The sequence below is a fragment of the Gopherus flavomarginatus genome, chromosome 21 (assembly GCF_025201925.1).
Source record: "Gopherus flavomarginatus isolate rGopFla2 chromosome 21, rGopFla2.mat.asm, whole genome shotgun sequence".
Classification (NCBI taxonomy): domain Eukaryota; kingdom Metazoa; phylum Chordata; order Testudines; family Testudinidae; genus Gopherus; species Gopherus flavomarginatus.
Genome location: NC_066637.1, coordinates 3715406 through 3739313, shown reverse-complemented (window position 1 = coordinate 3739313; position 23908 = coordinate 3715406). Strand labels below are relative to the sequence as shown.

Below are 23908 nucleotides of genomic sequence, written 5' to 3'. Positions count from 1 at the left end.
TCCTATTCCACCATGCCTGGAGACTTGGCCATGTATATATAAAAGTGTATGAGTAATAAGTCCTCCCACAAACACATTTCTACAGTGATCAGTAATGGTGCTCCGAACAAATGGCTGGCCACCCTACATGATAACTGAGACTCAAAAATTGACTGCAGATAAACACTCTTTAAAAAAAAAATCTCTAAACTTATACGCAAGAACTTCAAATACAGGATTGTTATGCACTAGCTGTTCTCAGCCTCACTCACTACATAAACTAACTACTCACACCAACAACTGATAGCAATTTAAGTGAGACAAGGTGGGTGAGCTAATATCTTTAATTATTACCTCATCCAGCCAGTCTCTAATATCCTGGGACCCACAGGGCTACAATACTTCATGCACCAATTTAAATAACACTCAAGTGCCCTTTAGTGTCTAAAGTGGTATTGCAATGGGATTAAAAATCAGTCAATCAGAATTCAAGGTGAAATTCTCTCCTATGCAGAGGGCCAACCCAAGCAAGGCCTAGGCACCATCTAAATCCCACATAAGACCAGTTTGGAGAATTTACAGGAGATTTAAGGGGCTTGTAGATTTTATGGTGGTCTTCTATGCAGGCGTTAATTTCCCCCTGTGTTATCAAGAGGAAATTCAGTTCAAGCTTTGCCAAGGTTCAGGCAAATGGTTACAAAAATTGCTAAACTTAGCGTCCTGAATCTGCTTGTTAAGCAATCCACAGTGCAGTACTGCAACCTCCAGCTAACAGTGTGACAACAGGGGTATAGCTAATGGGGACTGAGGAAGAAACAAAATGTTATAAGGCCATCCTCCCAAAAAAATATGTTCCAGAGGGTTCCCCTAATTATTATGCCATTTGTCACATTCACGCAATGCTTCCAGGCTTCACTGCAGAAATCTTCCTCTTAGGGAAGCTGCTAATTCTGTTCTGACATGTGGACCATGAGGAGAAGAACTCAAGGTGTTGGAGAGCAGAAGCTCACTAATTCTGAAATGAACCAGGTGCCAGCAGACTCACCAATTCAGTTTTCCTTCCCACTTCTTTTAAAAAAAAAAGAAAGAAAAAAACGTTTATATCTAGTGCTCAAAGAGGAAAACTATATTCCTTGGGTCATTTGCAACCCAAGATTTTGAAAGTCCTGCTCAGCTACTTCAGCCATGATCTGGAGCATGGAATTAACTATAAGTTAAGATCTGAAATAGGTTTCCAAGGGAGGTTGTGGAATCCCTATCATTTTTAATAACAGGTTAGACAAACCCTTGCCAGGGATCACAGATGCCGACTTTACCAAGTGCTGTGTGTGTGTGTGCGTGCGTGCGCACACTCAACCCCTGGCTCTGTCCCAGGCTCCGCCCCCACTCCACCCCTTCCCCCAAGGCCCTATCCCCGCCCTGCCTCTTCCCACCCCTGGTCCACCCCCACCCTGCCTCTTCCCGCCCACTCCCCCGAGCATGCTGGGTCCTCCCTCCTTGCCTCCTGCATTCTGCAAAACAGCTGTTCACAGTGGATGGGAGGCCCTGATCTGCAGAGCCTGCCAGTGGGCAGGAGGCACTAAGAATTTCGGGGGAGCTGATGGGCTGGTACCCACCATTTCCCCCCCCATGGGTAATCCAGCCCCAGAGCACCCACAGAGTCGGCACCTATACCAGGGATGGTCTAGGTTTACTTGGTCCTGCCACAGCACAAGGGGCTGGATTAAATAATCTCTCAAGGTCCCTTCCAGCCCTGCATTGCTGTGATTGTTTTTTATTTTATCCAAACTGGTCCCCAGCATACCTAACAATGACATCACCACCTGTAAAAATAGATAATTTCCTATAATAAGCACTATCTGATGCATTCTATTACACATATAGGCTTGTAACATCCATAATGGTGCATACCTGTGGAACTGGGGTCCTTGGGCAGAGTAGAATTTGTACCATTTTATCATAGACGGCTGGTGGTTGCCAGAGATAGAGACTCTGAAAGTGACTGTTCTTCCAGTAATTACTTTGATAAGACAAACCTGCTCTCCAAAGCCATCACAATCAGAGTTATTGAAAACAGTTATGCTCACAGCAGGCTCTAGAAAAGGATAAACAAAGATCTTTGTCTGTCTTTAGAATCATGGCAAGAAGCATTCTCCTTCTCTTGTTTATTACTGTTATCTAAGTGAATCAGTACTGGTAGAAGATGTCAAAAATCAATCTCCATTTCAGCCATATTGCCTGTGTAGTTCTGCTGCTGCTGCTGCTGCCTGGACACAGAAAATGATACACAGGAAGCTCCACAAATGTCTGACCAATTTCACTTTTACAGCATAAACAGCTACCTCAAGGCACAGGTAGCCCATAGAGGGCAGCTGTTCATATTTGGATGGACATGGACTGGTCTGTCCTTGCTTCTAAGGCTTGTCCTATTCTACATTTTATAGTACAGCACTTTGCTTACCTGCAATAATACCATAATACTTTGTGCATCTTTAGTCCTTTCCATGGAAGGATCTCAATGCATTTAAGTTAATTACTATATGACCCTTGTGAGATAAATAGGCATTATTATACCAGTATATAGCGAAGTTAACTGAGGCAATGTAACTTGCTCAAGGTGAGTCACTGGCAAAGCAGAGAAAACAATCCAGGAGTCCTGACTCCTGATCCACACTTCCTCCTGCTGAAAGGAGGTCCCCTAAACATGCTGTCAGAATTAGCTTAAGATGTCACTTGCCTTGACAGAAATTAGTGCCATCACCCTCATATCCTGGCAGACATTGGCAATAGAAATAGGTTGTCACTTCATCCAGCTGACAAATTGCATTTGGATGACACTGGATTCCCCTTGTATTGCATTCCTGCTTGTATAGATCTGGAAAGAAAGACTTTACAACATGTAGAATCAAAAATGTAGGGCTGGATGGGACCTTAAGAGGTCATTCAGTCCACCTTTCCCCTCCCCCAACCCATCCCTGCTCATCAGTAGTATGCAAAGCAGATAGAATGATAGAAACAAAAAGTCCCAGAAGGCCTGATCCATTGACATTAAAGGAGAAACTCCAACTGCCTTGCATGGGTTTTGGATGAAGCCAATCAATAATGCTTGGGAGAGGCACAGATCCAAGTCTGGAAACAGAATCTCCAGCACAAATTGGTAATTTAATTTTCTTTTAAATAGAGTTAATCCAGAAAATACATTTTTTGTTTCTTTCAAATTACTTTAATTTTTGCAAACTGAACAAAATCTAGATTCCTGATGAAAAACAGATTGCATGTGAATTAATATGGATCAGCATTTCCCATGTGTGTGTGTGAAATCTTCATATAAGGCTGTGTTATCACAGGACATATTTTAACAGCCTTTGGACAAAGATTTTCACACTTTGGAAATCTAGCAGTTCAGCAGGAGCTTTCACACAGCTTAGTAGTAAAATGCCACCATCCAATTCTAATTTAGCATTCATGGAACATCAATAATTGCTGAAATAGAACAGATTTTTAAGGAATGTTTAAAGCATATTTTTGACTCTAGGCTTCTAGATTCACCCAGGATTATGATTTAACTCGGAGTACTAAAGGCCCTGACCGTTATCCAGGGTGGTAGCTGAGAATTTATGTTTAACTTCCACTGCTAATTAGTAACTCACCCTGGGTTTTGCTCTGAATTTGGGTTGTTAATAATGACAGGAGGAGGAGGAGGATCCACTTGTCCAGCATTTTCAGTTAAATCTCTTGCTTGGTCTAAATCTCACATCTCGCTGCTTCTGGTGGAATTAGAAGATCTCCAGGAGCAAGCCTCTAAGTCCGTGGGAGAGAGCAGCCCAGAGAGCCATCTGGGCCCTTGCTGGGGTCTGAAAAGTGCAGCTCCCAGAGCCAGCGGCTGCCCTGTAGCTCTGGCGCAGGGAGGGTCTGTTTCCGTTCAAAGTGTTCCGAGGGTTCTGATTCGAAGAAGCAAGGAGCTGTATCCGAGCAGCCCATTCAAAGCCAGGCCGCGCAGATTGGAGAGCCCTGCAAAGAGCTGTCCTCACGCTGGGGTGCTGAATCGCCCCCTCTGCAGCGGGCGGCCCGCTGACTCGGCCCGTGTTGCTTGCAAGGAGGCATTGCGGTTTCGAAGGAGACGCATGTGAAACGCACCGACCTACTCCCCTCCGCATGCACTGTCCCCGGCGAGCTCCCTGATGCTGCCCGGCCCCGGGGCCTGCTGCTTTCCGAGTCTGACTTTCAAACACACACTGCCACGCTAGGGAGCATGAAGGCACCGCTGGTCCTGGGGGCTGCTCCCAGGCCCGGCGTGGGACCTGCCTCCGCCGGCGCTGCTCCTAGGGCGCATTAGCGGGCGGACAGAGGGTCCCGCAGGGAAGGTGCGGTGTGCTGGCCGGGGCGGCTGCCCACTCGCGGCAGTTCAGCGCGGAGCGCAGAGAGCGCGACACGGCGCACACGTGGCCTCAGGAAGCCACTGGCAGTGGGAGACCCAGGGACCGCCCCGTCTCTGCCCGAGGGGAGCTGGGCTAAGGGCTCTGCCCAGCGGGCTCCGACCGCGGGGCTGCGCGCCCGGCACCTCCCCGCCCGCGCTCGTGCAGCCGAGGTGCCGCCTAGCCTGGGGCAGAGCAGGGAGCCTGCATTGCCCGCGCTGCCCGCCAGGGGCGCTGCCGCTCAAGCGCTCTCAGAGGCTGGTTTCGCCCGCCCCCCGCTCTCAGACAGTTGCTTAGCAACAGCCGTCCACAACCGGGCGCCTCCCCGCCCGCTGCTCGCCGTTCCCTCAGCTCATTGGTCACCTCCCCTGTCCGTCCCGCCACGGGCCTTGTCAGGCTCCCGCAGGCCGAGCGGCTGGGCTGAGGCTGGTTGAGACGCCACCGTCGGGTGCAGGGGTCGCAGCAGGTGAGGAGCCCCGCCCCCAGCCAGCCCCCCCGACAGCCCCGCCCCCAGTCAGCCCCCTGCTCCTCCCCTCCCGGCTCCACCCCCCAGCCAGCCCCCTGCTCCTCCCCTCCAGGCTCCACCCCCCCAGTCAGCCCCCTGCTCCTCCCCTCCCGGCCCCGCCCCCAGCCAGCCCCCCCGACAGCCCCGCCCCCAGTCAGCCCCCTGCTCCGCCCCTCCCGGCCCCGCCCCCGACAGCCCCCCCGACAACCCCGCCCCCAGCCAGCCCCCTGCTCCTCCCCTCCCCCGACAGCCCCGCCCCCCAGCCAGCCCCCTGCTCCTCCCCACCCGGACCTGCCCTGCCTCACCCCACCCCACCCTCAACCGCTTTCATCTCTGCCCCCACCAAACCTCTGCTCCCCCCACCTATCAGCTCCCAGCCCCTAAGCCAGCTCCTCCCACCCCTCAACCAGCCCCCCTAGCCACCAACTCCCTGCTCCCCCAGCCAGCCCCCCTCCAGTCCCTGGCCCCCCAGCCCCTAAACCAGCTCCCTGCTCCCCCAATCCCTCATCCAGCCCCCTTCCTGCTCCCCTAGCCCCCTCCACTCCCTGGCCCCAGTCCCCTGCTTCCCTTGGCCCCCCAACCCCTAAACCACCCCCTTCTCCCTCTAATCCCTCAGCCAGCCCCCCTCTTGCTCCCTAGCCGCCTGCCCCCAGCACCCTCAACCTCCCTCCAGTCCCTTGCCCCAGCCCCTAAACCAGCCCCCTGCTCCCCCCAATCCCTCAGCCAGCTCCCCCTCCTGCTCCCCTAGCCCCCAACCCCCTCCACTCCCTGCCCCCCCAATCACTCAGCTATCTCCCCCTCCTGCTCCCTCAGCCTCCCTCCACTCCCTGCACCCCACCCCCTAAGCCAGATCCCTGCTCCTCCCCCCAACAGCCCTGCCCCCAGTCACCTTCAATCCCTGCCCCCACAACCCCCTGCTTCCCCCCAATCCCTGAGCCAGCCCCCCTCCCTCCTGCTCCCCACAGCCAAGATCCTCAACCACACTGGGCTGGTGTCCCCCTGAAAGTTCCTCTCTGCCCCCTCTCCGGGGGGCAGGCCCCACAGTTTGCAAACCTCTGATTGAGACTTATCAGGAACACAAATGAGGAAATGTGATTTGTAAAATTATAGGCCTTTTAACCCCACAGGCTCCTGTTAATTCTCCCCCTCTCCATTTTGTGAAAGGCTGAGATTGGCGAAATACCATTAGAGAGATGAACTTGATGACAAAGGGTTTCAGTGAGCTCCAAGAATTAAGCAGCCGAAGGCAACAGACCCCAGTATGGAAACTTCCCAGCGGTAGATCCACGCTGAGTAAATCAGCTCAAGCAGTCAGACGCTACTATGAGAACCAAGTATTTAATATGCTACTATTTTAATCACGTTTTAGACATGATAAAATGGGATTTGATTTGGGAAGCAAAGGGTCAAAAGGGGCTGCCTTGCTAACACTATACACCTTCTGAGAAGTACTGAGCACCTTACAGGTTGGCATTTTGGGCAGCAGCTTCTTCCAGGTTTGAGCTCCAAAGAAAGGAAAATCCCATCGAGTAGAATGGATTCTGCACACCACATTAGCCAATCATATGCCATTTGCTTACCCACAAAATACTGGGGCCTCTCAAGGGAAGTGCAGCAAAGGCCAGCTTTAATATGCAGATAATGGCAAGAAGTGGATTTTCATCTCTCCTATGCAATTGCAATGCTTTGTTTATCAGCAACATCATAATCCCGCCCCCAGGATTAATGCTGGAAATTCCAAAGGGGGTTAGGCACACAGTTGCAATGGGATTTGGGCATTTAACTCCCTTGAAAAATCTTAGTTGAAAGAAAGTGGGAGAAAGCCTTCATCAAATGCTAAAAATTCCTTTCTTCATGAGAGTCTGATCCTGCAGTGAACTCAGTGCCTCCTCTGACATGCTGAGCCCCCTCTACTCCCTCCAACTTCAGAATGGAGTTGAGGATACTCAGCACTTTTCAGATCAGGCCCTGACCTTGATCAGCCTATCATTGCTGGTTGTCACATCACAGAATGGATTTACACCTACCTTCCTGCCAACCTACAGTTAAAGAGCACTTTTTGAATAAGACACATCCAGTTAATGGTCTAATGTCCTCCTCTTTGCCAGGCTGATATCAAACCTGCTGGCTTCTCTGAGTCAGAGTATGAGCCCCAGGTGAAGGAATTACAGAGATCTTTTCTAATGCGCCCTGGATGTCCTAGATTTAGTAACAGAGCAACTTCAACATCCCAGCTTGGTAAGGCTCACAAGAGAGATCAGCAAACCCCCAATACTCTTTCCTGTGATATATTAAGCTATTTCTCCCACATGATAGCCCTTATTTCCTCAGTACTTCCATTTAAGTCCTACAAATTGTTTCCCCATTCATTCATCAAATTGCAGATAGCTAGAGTACTGATGATTCCCTCAGCACAACTTTAACACATAACACGAATCTTGCACTTGACTAGTATGTATTATTTGCTAGTAGGAGCTTTCGACAGTATCATTTATTTAGCATTTCCTCAATGCTACCACAAAAAGTTAAAAAAGAAAAGCCTAGCTGGTAGCAAGTGAAAAACCCAAAGGCAAATGTACATAATCCAAGAAAGAGGTCAAGACCACCTAAACAAAAACCATCCTGCCTTCAGAGGGCCTCCAGAGTTCCAGCTTCTCCTATTGTTCTAGGAGGCGGGCAAGCTGTCTCCCTTTCCTTAGACAGCAGGTCAGGGAAGGAACAATTTAATTAAGTTCATAAGGCTCTTATCTCCAAGGCTTGAGTCAGCATAACCAAGCATACAATCAGAAAACAAAGTCTCTAAGCCTAGGTCAGGCTGGTGACCGATGGGCCATTGTCACCAACACCACTTCTGGTTCCTTTCTCTCTCACTCAGCTTCCTTTCCCTGTTTATGTATAGCCCCAGGGCGGGGCAGGGGGCTTCTTGATTGCACCCAGGCTGTTTAGGCTATAAACTCCATATGTCTCTTGAAGGAGTAGTCGCAGAGTAGAGTAGTCCTACTGAGAGGAGTTTTTCCCTATATCCTGAACACCAGCCCCATTTTTCAGGCTAAGGAACCTTTGGGCTTATGCTGGTCTGTGACAGTTTCATGCTGAATGGAGTTTCAGAACTAGTTTCTGGATGCTCTGGTGGTCCCTTTTAGCCTGCTCTGTGACTGAAGACAGATTTTTCCTTATTCAGAAGGGCGAAGTGACTCAGATCTCAGCCCCTTTCATTCTGTCATAAGTTTGTGTTACCGTGACCAGGTAAATCTACCTGGATATTAAAAGTGATAGGTTCCTCACATATCTGAACTAGAAATTCAGTATAAATGCATAATATTTAAATCAGTCCATCTCATTTTGCATAAAACCCACATTCTCTTCACTTCTCTGAAACTGGTAAGAGTTTCAACCCTTTTTTGTGACAGAAGGTATAAGCCAGAGTGCTGAGAATCTGGAATACGTCAAAATAGATATTTTTCTTGCCAAAAACAAAAAAGAAAAACCACCTAGAAGTAACTAGGATATTTGTTTCAAACACAGAAAGTACTTTATCAGATGTCCCTGATTTGTCCTTTAATTTGAGTACCATCAGTCTGTCCTCCCAACTCAACTTTGAAGAGTGGAATGCTGCCTTTCAGAACACATATCCATCAGAATTGGCCACCAAAGGTAAGGGTAAGGGGATGACTGTGAAGATTGTATGCGTGTGTGTTTTCCCAGAAGGGTGTGAAATCGGTGCTTTTGCAAGGCAGCACATTACGTTGCTATAGGAAAAACCATTGGGCTTGCCTTGGTTATTCTTTTTAACCAGTTGGTGGTGTGGCATGACATGATCTCCGAGCTATATACTCCATAGAGCAACCTGCACCGGGTGGTAAAAGTGCTGCCTATAGTCCTTCATGGTCCTTGTTCCAGTCTACGTGTGGTAATATGCAGGACATGGCACATACAAGTCCAGTCACGAGTTGGAGGATTTTGCTGATTAAGGTACAAGCCAGCAGGCAGTTTGAACAAGACAACTCCTTTTGAAGCCTATCCATTGCAGGCTGGGTCACTGTTTTTAATTCAATATGGTAAATCTTTTCTGAGGAGTTTTTTAAATGGTACAGTAAGTGGAACCCAAAAAGTTGAGGCTAGTAATAGAGATTTGTTGCCAGAAGAAATAAGTTTGACAGAACAAATACGTTTTTCCAGTCTCTGGGTGATATTTAGATGAATGTTCTTTCCACTATTTCTCCCCCCGCCGCCAGCAGCTGGCCAGCTCCTACCCACTAAAAGTTTCACTGGTCTCTCGAAATGGAAGAGTTTCACAGAAGGAATAGTTCCAGCTGAACAACAAAGAGGACCTATAGAGAGTAAAATCCCATGGTATATTGATGTAATCCGTGAGAAGGTAAGAAAATGTTGCTATAATACTTCAAAAAGAAGAGTAGACCATGCACATAGTTAATTGCAAAGTGATCCATCTAGAAAATTCACTTTCTAAGGGTGTGATGTAAATTAAGTTAATTATAGAATTTTATTTGAATAAATGGATTCATCAAAGGATCTCAAAGTTCTTTTTCTAAACAACGTGAAGTGCAGGAAAGAAGGGAAAGCAAATAGAGAGGAGAATGGCAGTAAGTCCACGTCAAAATAAGAAAGAGAACCTAGGAGTCCTGGGTTCTAGTCCCTTAGACTAGATACCATACAGTAAGTCATCCACTCGTATGCCACACATCCATCTTTTTCCTGCCTACCAATATCCCATCAAACCTCAGATGCATTGTTTGAGTGAACGCTATGCCTATTTCTGTTCCCAGGAACGATGCTTGTTGATGATGGGAGAAGAGATTAGTCGTCTTTCAAGATGTAAAGCAGAATGTGCAAGGAAGGATGATGTAATCTCTATCCTTAGGGAGGAGATGGAGAATCTGAAGAAGCATCTGGAGCTGCTCAGGAGGGAAAGTGTCATCACAAAGGAGGTGACTTACACTCATTTTCTCTGCATGAAATGAAGCACGCATTTAAAATAGCCATTTTGTCTCTCACTATGAAGTCTATCAGCAGTGGCCATCACTAGTGGAAAAGCTGATAATGATGACCCTTGTGGTCACTTCTGAACCTATGATTCTATGATGTAAGCAGACAAGGGATTTCCTCAAACAGGGGCACACACACAAAAAACAACCAGACTTAGGAAGTGAGGTTCAAAATAAAAGCTATTTAAGGCCCTCCTTGTGCCCTGAATTCACAAGTAACACAGTGAGAGTGAAGAGCATTCTGGGTAATTATATGCAAATGAGACCCCTCCAGCAGTCCCACTTTGTGCATCATTTTCTAAACACGTTATCAAATGAGCACTCTCAGCATTCCATTCTGCTTCAGATTGCCTCCGACTGACACAGTCACGGTCAGTAGCTTTATTATATCCCCTATGAGGATCATAATCAACTTCCCCAGAACCATTGTGGAGGCCTAGAACTAAGAATTCACTGACAAGGTGAGGTATAATTGCAGTTACTGCACCAAGCTCTTTCCTTTATGCGCTGCAAGCTAAGAGTGTGGAAAGCAGCTTCCTATTTTTAGCTTCCTAGGTAGTTTTCCTCATACTAAATTTTCCCTTGCAGAAAGATGCAGCCTCAGAACCTGTAGCTGATGACAGCAAGACAAAGATGCCTAGGCTAAGAAGTTCAGTGCAGGATGGCTTAGGAGAAAGTGGCACTAAAGAAGATTTGAGAGAGGAGGTGGCATGCTTAAAATTAAAACTAAGCTACTCTGATAAAATGCTGGACTCTAAGATTGCTAGCCTGTCTGAGTCCTTGATGAAAGACCAGGAGGAACTATGGCAACTGGAAAAGGAGGTGAAAGAGGATCTGCACTAGTTCAGATATGGCAAAAGAAACTGACAGTAGAATGAGAGGAGTCTGTGCTATTATGTTATTTTCACACTGCTGCTAAAGGTGTCCTTTAGTGACTGCATCCTCTAGATCAGCATTTCTCAAATGCGACTACCAGGGGCTTTTCTTGCAGCCACAGCCTCTTGGGCAGTGATTCGGACCCAGGGGGCAGCAAGGAGGGGTTGGGTCCTGCCCCCATCTTGAGCCACAAACATCAGCGGAGCAGACAGCTGGTGTGAGTTCGCCACCTTCCCGGGGGCGGTGAGACTCAGGCTTCTGGCTTTAGCCCTGGTGTGGCGGGTGGCAGGCTCTGGCCACAGGCTCTGACCATGGGGCATTGGGCTCTGGACTCCGGCAGCTGGGCTTCAGACTCACACCCCACGGGATTGCCCCCATGGCGCTGTGAGCCACGCGCCACTCTCAGTAGTGGCTGGCACCAATTCCCTGTGGCCCCTGGATTGGGGGGCAGAGGGCTCTGTGCATTGCCCTTGCCTCCAGGCACTGCCCCCCACAGCTTCCATTGGCCTGGAATGGGGAACCGAGGCCAATGGGAGCTTCAGGGGAGGTACCTGGAGGCGCGGCAAGGGCAGTGCACGTGGCGCCCTCTGCCCCCACCCCTCCTCCAGGGGCCGCAACACTTCCTGGAGTGGCACAGGGCCAGGGCCAGGGCCAGGGCCAGGGCAGGCATGCAGGGAGTCTGCCCTGGCCCTAGTGCATGCTGCTGCCACCCCAGAGCCACTTTAGGTAAGCGGCGCCAGGCCGGAGCCAAACCCCACCTGCAGCCTGCCCCCCCAACTCCCTGCCCTAAGCCCTCTACCTGCACCTTGCACCCCAACTCCTTGTCCTGATCCCCCTTGTATAGCCCACACCCCTCCTGCACCCCAACCCCCTGCCACACCCTTCCTGCACCCCAACCCCCTGCCCGAGACCCCTCCCGCAGTCCTCACCCCTCCTGCACCCTTGTCCAGAGCCTCCTCCTGCACTCCACACTCCTGCACCACAACCCCCTTCCCTCAGGCCCCTCATACACCATGCACCCCTCCTCTGCCCCAATCCCTTGCCCTGAGCCGATTCCTGCACACTGCACCCCCTCCCATACTCCGTCCCTCGGCTCTGCATACAATTTCTCCACCCAGATGTGGCCCGCAGCCCGAAAAGTTTGCCCACCCCATCTAGACATTGTGAGGTCCCCAGATGCTCCAGTGCTGGACACAATAGACACTTTTAGATAAAGAAAAACAGGAAGCACAGTTTTCCTGCGTTTGGACTAGAACTCGAGAGTTTAAAAGGGAACCAGTAATTAAGCTGCAGCAGTTACTGAATCATTTTCTTAACCCGTGTCAATGTTTCACCACACATTACATTATTCCATTTGTAAGGTCTCTGGCTCAGGGTTAGCGAGGTGCCCTAAATGCAACTCCGGAACTAGACTCCCGCCCCTCCAAACATTCAGCTCCAGAAATGGAGCCTTATATGACTAAAGCCAGTCTCTACCTAACGCTGCATTTTGCTTCAACTTTCAAAATTCTTCCTGTCCTTTTGTCCTTACAGTACTCAGAAATGCAGCAAAAGGGCTTGAGACAAGAGGACATGGAAAAAGAGCTTCTTAGTGGTACAGAGATTGAAGTGGCTTCTGAAGAGGAGGGAGAGAATGAGGCAGAGGCAGAAGAGAAAGCATCCCTGATCAAGCTCAGAGAATTCCAGCAAATGAACCAAGAACTCTGTAAAGAACTGGAGAAAGCAAAAACGGACTATGACATGGCCACAGGTACCAGGACTGGCATACGGGGAACACAAAAGACCAGAGAGTATCTGAAATTTTAGTGGCTAGATCCCAAACTCTTCCCCTATTTTGTAAACAATTTGTATGGTGGTTATGGGGAGCAAGAGAAAGTCATTATTGTGGCTCAGTTCTCTTTGTCTAGGAAGGATCTACATTAGATCTTCACTGAGAGGCTGCAGCTTCTATTCCCTGTGCAGTTTAAAGGTAGCTTCCCAACAACAGCAGCTACTTTTGAATTATGTTCCCTTACAGCTTGCCTGGTAAAGATGCCCATTACCAACTGTCATAAACAGATAGCTAAGGGTTAATGTCTCTTTCACCTGAAGCACCTGACCAGAGGACCAATCAGGAAACCGGATTTTTTCAACTTTGGGTGGAGGGATTTGAGTGTCTTTGTCTTTGTTTTCTGCCTGCCTGCTTTCTCTGAGCTTTGGAGAAGTAGTTCTACTTTCTAGTCTTCTGTTTCCAAGTGTAAGGACAAAGAGATCAGATAGTAAGTTATATGGTTTCTTTTCTTTGGTATTTGCATGAATATAAGTGCTGGAGTGCTTTGATTTGGATTCTTTTTGAATAAGGCTGTTTATTCAATATTCTTTTAAGCAATTGACCCTGTGTTGTATCATCTTAATACAGAGAGAACATTTGTACTTATTTTTCTTTCTTTTTATATAAAGCTTTCCTTTAAGACCTGTTGGAGTTTTTCTTTACTTCAGGGAAATTGAGTCTGTACTCACCAGGGAATTGGTGGGAGGAAGAAATCAAGGGGAGATTTGTGTGTTGGATTGCTAGCCTGACTTTGCATTCCCTCTGGGGGAATAGGAAAGTACTTTTTGTTTCCAGGATTGGGAACAGAGAGGGAGATTCACTCTGTTTGGATTCACAGAACTTGTGTCTGTGTATCTCTCCAGGAGCACCTGGAGGGGGGAAGGGAAAAAGGATTATTTCCCTTTGTTGTGAGACTCAAGGGATTTGGGTCTTGGGGTCCCCAGGAAAGGTTTTTCAGGGGGACCAGAGTGCCCCAAAACACTCTAATTTTTTGGGTGGTGGCAGCAGGTACCAGGTCCAAGCTGGTAACTAAGCTTGGAGGTTTTCATGCTAACCCCCATATTTTGGACGCTAAGGTCCAAATCTGGGACTAAGGTTATTACATGAGTGGCAGCTGGTGGGAGATAGACAGAACCCAGAAGCCAGTAGAAATATTATATTTTTCTTTTCTCTGCTAAGGGCTTTTTAGCAGAGAGAAGCAGTTGGTTTTAAAAGGGAACCAGAGAGAATTTTTTTTTCTGCTCTCTCTCGCAGTTTGTGGCTTGCATGTTAAGGGTCTTTTGTCATGCAATAGCCCTCCCATTAGGAGGCAAGTACCGGCACTTATATGCATGCAAATAAAGTGGTTTTTCTGGTTTCCCTTCATTGAACATTAGCTAGAGAGAGAAAAGGAAAATTAACTAAAGGCACTGTTGCTAGGCAGACTTCAGGAGGCAACAGAGAACCTGCAGTTCAGAAGATAAACACCGGAGGGCACCCCAACACAAGAAAACAGGAACCATGACTTCTAAGGCAAAAATTGACGCCGAAGAACAAATCAAAGAAGCTGAACACAGGCGACAACTGGAAATAAAACAAAAAGAGATGGAGATGAAAGAAAGAGAAGAACAGATCAAAGAGGCAGCACACAAAAGAAAACTAGAAGAAGAAGAGATGGCCTACCGAAGGAAACAAGCAGAAGATGAGTTGGCCCACAGAAGGAAGCAAGAAGAAGAGGAGGCGGCCCACCACCGAGAAATGGAAAAACAACAAAAAGAGAATGAAGAGAAGGAAAAACAGAGAAAACATGAACTGGAGTTGGCAAAAGCTGGGCTGCCTGTGCCAGCCAACCCTAACAACCCGGCACCAAATATTGCTCCACAGCACAGAAAATTTCCCACCTACAAGGCAGGTGATGACACCAAGGCCTTCTTGGAAAATTTTGAAAGAGCCTGTCTTGGGTACAGCATTCCCGAAGACCAGTACATGGTAGAATTGAGGTCACAGCTCAGTGGACCTTTAGCAGAGGTGGCAGCTGAAATGCCTAAGCACCAAATGAATGACTATAAACTTTTCCTAACCAAGGCCAGATACAGGATGGGGATAACCCCAGATCATGCCCGTCGGCGCTTCAGAACCCAAAAGTGGAAACCAGAGGTGTCATTTCCCAAACACGCCTACTACATTGCAAAAAACTATGAGGCCTGGCTAACAGGAAACAACATTCAAACCTTGGAAGAACTGAACCTCCTCATACAAATGGAGCAGTTCTTGGATGGTGTTCCTGAAGACATCACACGGTACATACAAGATGGAAACCCCAAGAATATCGCTGAGGCGGGGGAGATTGGAGCCAAATGGATGGAACTGGCAGAAAGCAAGAAAGCTACTGTCAAGGGGAACGATTACCCCAGGGGGCACACAGACCATAAACCCTACAACCGAGGACAGCCAAAGACCCCACATACCACCCAAGTAAAGCCACAGATACCCTACCCTTCAACCTCACCAGTCTCCAGTAACTCACCTCGGCCCAGTGACCCATCAGATGGAAGATGCTTTAAGTGTAATGAACTGGGACATATCAAGGCCAAGTGTCCCAAGAACACCATGCGAGTGCAATTCATTACACCACCATCACACCAAAGATCCCCAGGCCCGGATGCCTCTCAAATACCCTTGGAGCGAAGGGAAAATTTGAGAGTGGGTGGAAAGAAGGTTACTGCGTGGAGAGACACGGGGGCACAAGTGTCAGCTATCCACCAATCCTTCGTTGACCCCAAATTCATCAACCCAAAGGCCAAAGTTACAATTTACCCCTTCATGTCACAAGCTGTAGACTTGCCTACAGCTCAACTGCCTGTCCAGTACAAAGGCTGGTCAGGAATGTGGACTTTTGCAGTCTATGACAATTATCCTATCCCCATGCTACTGGGGGAAGACTTGGCCAACCAGGTGAGGCGGGCCAAGAGAGTGGGAATGGTTACACGTAGCCAAACCAGGCAAGCTTCCAGACCCATTCCTGTTCCTGAACCGTCCACAGAGGCCCCGTCTGTGTTACCAGAGACCCAGACAGAGGTAGTGGACCCAGATTCCATGCCTACCACTGAAACAGCCACAGCATCTCCAGTCCCAGGCCCGGAACTGGAACAGCAACCAGCACCAGCAAGTGCAACCCCATCTTCAAACTCAACGCCAGAGGGCGCCAGCGAGCCAGAACTGGCAGAAGCAAAAGACAACCATACCCAAAAGGCTCAGCCAGAGCCTAAAATACCCTCAGGTGCACCAGCGGAGAGCGGTTCACCAGCAACGGAAACAACCCCATCACCTACATCGCTTCCAGAGGGACCAAGCCCAAGTCCACAGTCTGAGGAAGAACTGGTGACCCCAGCCTCAAGGGAACAGTTCCAGACTGAGCAGGAAGCAGATGACAGCCTTCAGAAAGCTTGGGCGGTGGCCCGGAGCACCCCACCGCCTCTCAGCTCTTCTAATCGATCCCGGTTTGTTATAGACCAAGGACTTTTATACAAGGAAATTCTTTCTGGTGGACACCGGGAAGAATGGCAGCCGCAAAAACAGTTGGTGGTTCCAACTAAGTACCGGGAGAAGCTCTTAAGCTTAGCCCATGATCATCCCAGTGGCCATGCTGGGGTGAACAGAACCAAAGACCGGTTGGGGAAGTCCTTCCACTGGGAGGGGATGGGCAAGGATGTTGCCAAGTATGTCCGGTCTTGTGAGGTATGCCAAAGAGTGGGAAAGCCTCAAGACCAGGTCAAGGCCCCTCTCCAGCCACTCCCCATAATTGAGGTCCCATTTCAGCAAGTAGCTGTGGATATTCTGGGCCCTTTCCCAAAAAAGACGCCCAAAGGAAAGCAGTACGTACTGACTTTAGTGGACTTTGCTACCCGATGGCCGGAAGCAGTAGCTCTAGGCAACACCAGGGCTAACACTGTGTGCCTGGCCCTAACAGACATCTTTGCCAGGGTAGGTTGGCCCTCCGACATCCTTACAGATTCAGGGTCTAATTTCCTGGCAGGAACCATGGAAAAACTGTGGGAAACTCATGGGGTGAATCACTTGGTTGCCACCCCGTACCACCATCAAACCAATGGCCTGGTGGAAAGGTTCAATGGAACTTTGGGGGCCATGATACGAAAATTCATCAACGAATTCTCCAATAATTGGGACCTAGTGTTGCAGCAGTTGCTGTTTGCCTACAGGGCTGTACCACATCCCAGTTTAGGGTTTTCACCATTTGAACTTGTGTATGGTCACGAGGTTAAGGGGCCATTACAGTTGGTGAAGCAGCAATGGGAGGGGTTTACGCCTTCTCCAGGAACTAACATTCTGGACTTTGTAAGCAACCTACAAAGCACCCTCCGACACTCTTTAGCCCTTGCTAGAGAGAACCTAAAGAATGCTCAGGAAGAGCAAAAGGCCTGGTATGACAGACATGCCAGAGAACGTTCCTTCAAGGTAGGAGACCAGGTTATGGTCTTGAAGGCGCAACAGGCCCATAAGATGGAAGCATCATGGGAAGGGCCATTCACGGTCCAAGAGCGCCTGGGAGCTGTAAACTACCTCATAGCATTTCCCAATTCCTCACTAAAGCCTAAAGTGTACCATGTTAATTCTCTCAAGCCTTTCTATTCCAGAGATTTACAGGTTTGTCAGTTTACAGTCCAGGGAGATGATGCTGAGTGGCCTGACGGTGTCTACTACGACGGGAAAAAAGACGGTGGCGTGGAAGAGGTGAACCTCTCAACCACCCTGGAACGTCTGCAGCGGCAACAAATCAAGGAGCTGTGCACTAGCTTCGCCCCATTGTTCTCAGCCACCCCAGGACGGACTGAACGGGCATACCACTCCATTAATACAGGTAATGCTCACCCAATCAGAACCCCACCCTACCGAGTGTCTCCTCATGCCCAAGCTGCTATAGAACGGGAGATCCAGAACATGCTACAGATGGGTATAATCCGCTCATCTACTAGTGCATGGGCATCTCCAGTGGTTCTGGTACCCAAACCAGATGGGGAAATACGCTTTTGCGTGGACTACCGTAAGCTAAATGCTGTAACTCGTCCGGACAACTATCCAATGCCACGTACCGATGAGCTATTGGAGAAGTTGGGACGTGCCCAGTTCATCTCTACAATAGACTTAATCAAGGGGTACTGGCAAGTACCGCTAGATGAACCTGCCAAGGAGAGGTCAGCATTCGTCACCCATGCGGGGGTGTATGAATTCAATGTCCTTCCTTTCGGCCTTCGAAATGCACCCGCCACCTTCCAGAGGCTGGTAGATGGTCTACTAGCTGGACTGGGAGAATTTGCAGTTGCCTACCTCGATGATGTGGCCATTTTTTCAGACTCCTGGCCCGAACACCTACTACACCTGGAAAAGGTCTTTGAGCGCATCAGGCAGGCAGGACTAACTGTTAAGGCCAAAAAGTGTCAAATAGGCCAAAACAGAGTGACTTACCTGGGGCACCAGGTGGGTCGAGGAACCATAAACCCCCTACAGGCCAAGGTAGATGCTATCCAAAAGTGGCCTGTCCCAAGGTCAAAGAAACAGGTCCAATCCTTCTTAGGCTTGGCCGGATACTACAGGCGATTTGTACCACACTACAGCCAAATCGCTGCCCCACTGACCGACCTGACCAAAAAGACCCAGCCAAATGCAGTTAAGTGGACTAATTAGTGTCAAAAGGCCTTTACCCAACTTAAGGCAACGCTCATGTCTGACCCTGTGCTCAGGGCCCCGGATTTTGACAAGCCATTCCTAGTAACCACAGATGCATCTGAGCGTGGTATAGGAGCAGTGCTCATGCAGGAAGCAACAGATCGCAACTTCCATCCTGTCGTGTTTCTCAGCAAGAAACTGTCTGAGAGGGAAAGTCACTGGTCAGTCAGTGAAAAGGAATGCTATGCCATTGTGTACGCCCTGGAAAAGCTACGCCCATATGTTTGGGGACGGCGGTTCCAACTACAAACTGACCATGCTGCACTAAAGTGGCTTCATACTGCCAAGGGGAACAACAAGAAACTTCTTCGTTGGAGTTTAGCTCTCCAAGATTTTGATTTTAAAATTCAACACATCACAGGAGCTTCTAATAAAGTTGCTGATGCACTCTCCCGTGAGAGTTTCCCAGAATTCAGTAGTTAAAAAGTGTTCTTAAAATGTAGAAGTCTGTTAGTTATATACTTAGGAGTATATGTAAAGGTGTATGTGTTGTATTAATCTGTTTATTTTCAAGTTCTAGAAGAAAATTGCCGCCAGTGAGCTTCCCCACTGTCTGCAATTTGGGGGGCGTGTCATAAACAGATAGCTAAGGGTTAATGTCTCTTTCACCTGAAGCACCTGACCAGAGGACCAATCAGGAAACCGGATTTTTTCAACTTTGGGTGGAGGGATTTGAGTGTCTTTGTCTTTGTTTTCTGCCTGCCTGCTTTCTCTGAGCTTTGGAGAAGTAGTTCTACTTTCTAGTCTTCTGTTTCCAAGTGTAAGGACAAAGAGATCAGATAGTAAGTTATATGGTTTCTTTTCTTTGGTATTTGCATGAATATAAGTGCTGGAGTGCTTTGATTTGGATTCTTTTTGAATAAGGCTGTTTATTCAATATTCTTTTAAGCAATTGACCCTGTGTTGTATCATCTTAATACAGAGAGAACATTTGTACTTATTTTTCTTTCTTTTTATATAAAGCTTTCCTTTAAGACCTGTTGGAGTTTTTCTTTACTTCAGGGAAATTGAGTCTGTACTCACCAGGGAATTGGTGGGAGGAAGAAATCAAGGGGAGATTTGTGTGTTGGATTGCTAGCCTGACTTTGCATTCCCTCTGGGGGAATAGGAAAGTACTTTTTGTTTCCAGGATTGGGAACAGAGAGGGAGATTCACTCTGTTTGGATTCACAGAACTTGTGTCTGTGTATCTCTCCAGGAGCACCTGGAGGGGGGAAGGGAAAAAGGATTATTTCCCTTTGTTGTGAGACTCAAGGGATTTGGGTCTTGGGGTCCCCAGGAAAGGTTTTTCAGGGGGACCAGAGTGCCCCAAAACACTCTAATTTTTTGGGTGGTGGCAGCAGGTACCAGGTCCAAGCTGGTAACTAAGCTTGGAGGTTTTCATGCTAACCCCCATATTTTGGACGCTAAGGTCCAAATCTGGGACTAAGGTTATTACACCAACCAAGGGCAGATTCTACTTAAAAGTGCTTGGTAAGGTTTGGACTGCTAATCAAGAGCAGCTTTTGAACAAAGAGGAGCAGCTCTGTATAGCTAGCAGCACCTCTGTGACATGTCCAGCTTCTGTCACTAGCCTGGAGGGAGCTTCTGCATATCAAACTATTTCTAAGTATTTTGACTCTTGCACAAGATGAATTTGGCTGGTATTAAGAAATGGACACTTGAATTCAGTGATGCGATAAAGTATCATGCAGCTGAAGTGTACTTCTGTAGTGACTGTAGTTCTAAGATAACTTATGTCCACAGCCAGATGACTTTTGGATGATGGAATAAAATGACTGGCCCCTTTTTCCATCACCTAGGGGAGGTTTCTTGGGGGCTTTAACAGGGACCCAGTTGGTTCAGAACTCTACTCTGATTGTACAGGTGCCATCACTTCCTTGCAAAGGCAGCTGGCTTTCCAGGAGTCACAGCTACGGAGAGCGGAGTCTGAAAAGGAAATGCTACAGAAGGAGCTTCGAGAGCGGGGAAATCAACTACAAGCCATGTCTGCCAAGGTACAGTCACTCAGAGCACAACACAGACCATTGGCCACCACTGTGTAGTGTGGAGGAAACTGGGAATTTATTCTTTGTGAGACTTTTTATTCCTTTTTAACAAATCAGGAACTCATCATTCTGCGACCTGTAGTAATGGGGCTGATGTGTTAACTGGAGCCTTTTCTTTCAGTTTTCCAGCCTTCGAGAAGAACGGAAGCGTGAAGAAATGATGGGAATAATAGAGAGAGAAAATTACAAACTCCGACAGGTGACTCATCAGTGCAAACTCCTGTGCTCAGTTACAGCAGCCAACACCCTAATTCTCCCTGCTGTGCCCCAATTAGGCCTGGGCCTGTATAAATTAAACAAAACAATCCCATTTGGTGAGCACCTTGTTCTCCTTTAGGTTCTTTCCTGGTCTCTCTCCAAATCCTGCACTGATGTGCTGTGTCTTTCACTCTAGTTACTCTCAACACTAAACCCATCCATGTCCTCCCTAGTTTTGCAGGGGAGTCTGTCCCATGAAAAGCAGAGATGGGATAGCCCTGGCCTGTTTTGTTTCTCAATACACTTTATTGCTCAGTTTAATTTTTCTAACAAGCCTGAATTGGTGAAGACGGGAACAAACCTGTTTTAATGGCTCTTAATTAGAATTATTAAATACTATAGGTAAACCTGGCGGGGACAAAAAGTCCCAAACCAGTAACATTACTGGGCTACTGCTGCCTTCTGGGAAGTTTAGGAAGGGTTTGGAATAGCAGGGCAAAATCTCTAGTGAGGCATGTTTGAGTTAGGCAGCTTTCTTCTCCACTCCTTCTGAACTGTGTTTCTCCTCAGGACATTGTGGAACAAGAATCCAAACTGGCCGAGAAAAACAAACTGATTGATGATTTGCAGAGCAAGATCAACCAGCTCCAGGCAGAGGTTATGGTAGCCCAGCACCACATGCAGAAGCAGCTGTGTGACCAAAGTGAGATGCAGAACCAAGTCGAGGCCTTGAAGCACGCTGAGCAGCAGGCCAAAGTTGCACTGGAGTGCATCAGTGCCAGGGTAAAGGTGGCCTCTTTCCTCCTTCACTGCGGGCCTCTCCCCTGAGGGAGGGCTCCTGCTAACAAGAACAAAAGCCCCAGTTTAGTCAGGGCCCAGACACAATCATTGGGTGGACTGCATGGGGCTCCCTTTGGAACCGGAGGGGCTGGCAGTTAACAGTCCACTTGTTCCTCAACCTTTCCCTGGAGGCTTGGGCTCCTGCGCTTGCCAGGGGCCTTTGTTTAAGTTATGGGTCTTATGGGGTACCAAGAAAAAGAGACCCCGAGGTTTCAGACCAGAATAGTTACAACACCAAACTTCTTTCTGAATTTTATCCCACATCCTCCCAGCCCTTCTGGGGATCCCCCTCTCTCAAATACAGCAACAGACTAAACAGCCATCATGGGAAGACATTTCTCCATATTTATTCCTACAGAGACATATTCAGACCTGCTGCAAGCAGGTGCAATGCCATCCAACATCAGATCAGATTTGCTTAGGTTGCTAATTCAGAGACACATGCTGCCACTAGGTGTCTGTGTGGGGCTTCTGGTGACGCCATCTGGTAATTGCACATACTCAGGCCAGGGCAGAATTTCACAGAATTTCAGTTCTGCCCCTCGCTGGTAGCCTGGGGACATTCAGAGACACAAGAACCTGTCAGAAATGCCAGCTGTCATTCCAACCCTCTTGTTGGCATAACTTAAAAGCAAGGGTTAGTTTAAATTCTTCCTCTAGTGAGAGAAGGTCTTTGCTTGCGTCAGACAGCATCCTTCTTTAATTGGAGGAAACCTGGTTAGTTCCTGGTTAAACAAATTAAAGTCATTTTTTTCCTCCTTTTTTAAATCAAAGTTTGAAAGATTTCGAAGCAAAATAATTCAGGCCACATACAGCGCTGCAGGTGCCAAATCCCCCCAAGCTGAAATTAGTGATGAGGAGGCACTGGAGGCTATGCAGGTATGTGATTCAGTGTGGAATGATGCTTCTACTTGGACCCCTGAGCTGAGGACCAGCGGAGAGGTGAGAGAACGAAAAGCTTTATGATCCTATCACCTCCGTGGCTAATGCTGGATTCTTCTGTGAATATGTCTGATTTCCAGAGAATAATTAGCGAGCGGCTGGATTTTCATCAGATGCTGAAACAAAAGGGTGTGAAGGTCCCGTCTCTCTTCAGCACTGAGCCAGCAAATTTGTCCTCTCCTAATTCTAAGACCACCAAAAAGAGTCCTGTGAAATAGGGTATTGTACGCTGAGAGCTGATTCCTGCAGCTGAGTCACAGAGTCAGAAAGGCACTTTCTCCTGAGGCTCTTTCCTGGTTGCATTTTGGTTTGTTCTCTGATGTTTTGTTTTTTATTGACAAATTAAACAATTAAATTTGACTTCAACTGCTTTCTGTTAAGCCAGCTGATCTCTAATTAGTCTACACTGTTGCCTCATAATTGGAATTGGGGACTGGAATCAGGGCTCAATTTGCCGTAAATCACTTATTCTCTCAGATTTTCCATCTGTAGAATAATCTCCGCCTCTCACAGGAGTTATGAGAGTTAATGTGAGTTTGCAAAGTGCTTTGGGAGTTCTTGGATAAGAGGTGCTAGAAAGTGAAAATGATTCCCTCTGTGTTGCACACCACTTGCTTTGGCCAGGTTATCTCATTGCTGCTCGTCATGCTCCTTTTAAACACAGTGTGCAGGCATAATCATTGGATCACCAAGCTTTTCTGACCTGAAATGAGCAGGCCTTTCAAACTTGCCAGATTCTAGCAATCCCATCCAGGTCATCTCTGAGCATATCCTACAACAGGATGGTTCCTAACCACTGCTAGATATCACTAGTGCTGGCAATCTAAGCTTTAGTAATCAGTCTTCCCGTTCCCAATCTTAATGATAAACCACTGGGCCAGGCTCTCATACAATGTCACTGCCAACCTCCCATTCAGCTGTGCACCCTTGAACCCACCATAGAGTTTGGACCTGGATTCTGCTTTGGCTCATGCACCCTTATCAGAATTATTCATTGAGTTCCCATTGCAAAATCTTTTTCATTGGCAATGCGTGAACCAGAGACAACCTGCTTGATTTTCAGATACCAAGATCAAGTTTGCAGGCCTGGCAATTAGAAAAATAAAATCTTTTGGATTGCAAAGTGAGCATAACTGAGCAACAAACACAGAACCCCACTCTGTCATTTTTACAGTCACTTCTCAACTGTACCTTATTGCCATTAATAACAGCAAGCTAGAAACCTGCCTTTGTGACCAAAATTTGTAACCAGTTCCATAATCAATGATGATCACCTCCTTGACATGCACACAGTTATTCCTTCTAACTAACAGAACAGGGCAAATACCCTAATATCTACTTCCCAGCAGACTTCCCCACATGCCAATTCCGTGCTGTCAGCAGGTAGCTCCAAAGCCAGTTACAAATCCAAATTGCATGTTCGTGTTTTACCCCTAACCAAGAGCCACACTTAGGAATTTCCCATTGGGCAAAGTTATTCCAAATGCATAAAACAGCCTCCTCATCTGTAAGAGATTTCTGGCTGAATTATGTCACAGTAAATAAAAAGATCTGGTTCTCCAGGGC

General features: G+C 47.8%; 2 protein-coding genes across 8 annotated transcripts in view; one reads left to right on the top strand and one right to left on the bottom strand.

Moving 5' to 3' along the window:
• LOC127038876 (uncharacterized) overlaps positions 1-23908 on the bottom strand; it is a 47364-nt gene that overhangs the window by 10223 nt on the left and 13233 nt on the right. The window contains exons 2-3 of the mRNA XM_050931948.1: positions 2717-2854; positions 1891-2074 (exon numbers count right to left, since the gene is read on the bottom strand). Coding sequence (XP_050787905.1) covers positions 1891-2074; positions 2717-2854 — 322 coding nt within the window. The remainder of the gene's footprint in view (positions 1-1890; positions 2075-2716; positions 2855-23908) is intronic.
• Positions 4677-22722, top strand: CCDC27 (coiled-coil domain containing 27). 7 transcript variants are annotated; one of them, XM_050931697.1, is made up of 13 exons: positions 4677-4860; positions 6064-6233; positions 7008-7137; positions 8425-8553; positions 9135-9277; positions 9687-9848; positions 10494-10727; positions 12315-12531; positions 20181-20311; positions 20484-20561; positions 21191-21343; positions 22175-22279; positions 22423-22722. In XM_050931697.1, the coding sequence occupies exons 2-13, from the start codon at positions 6093-6095 to the stop codon at positions 22558-22560; spliced, it is 1761 nt and encodes a 586-aa protein (XP_050787654.1). In that variant the 5' UTR covers positions 4677-4860; positions 6064-6092; the 3' UTR covers positions 22561-22722. The 7 variants fall into 7 exon arrangements, with proteins under 7 accessions (XP_050787654.1, XP_050787656.1, XP_050787655.1 ...); XM_050931698.1 differs by having other exon boundaries at positions 4678-4860; positions 6064-6158; positions 21131-21343; XM_050931696.1 differs by having other exon boundaries at positions 4678-4860; positions 9138-9277; positions 21131-21343.

Bases quoted from the DNA above. Each gene is read 5' to 3' on its own strand.
- CCDC27 (XM_050931693.1), top strand. From the start codon at position 6,093: ATGAACTTGATGACAAAGGGTTTCAGTGAGCTCCAAGAATTAAGCAGC. The intron at 6,234-7,007 runs GTATTTAATATG...CCTCTTTGCCAG, and splicing joins GACGCTACTATGAGAACCAA to GCTGATATCAAACCTGCTGG. The intron at 22,280-22,422 runs GTATGTGATTCA...TCTGATTTCCAG, and splicing joins AGGCACTGGAGGCTATGCAG to AGAATAATTAGCGAGCGGCT.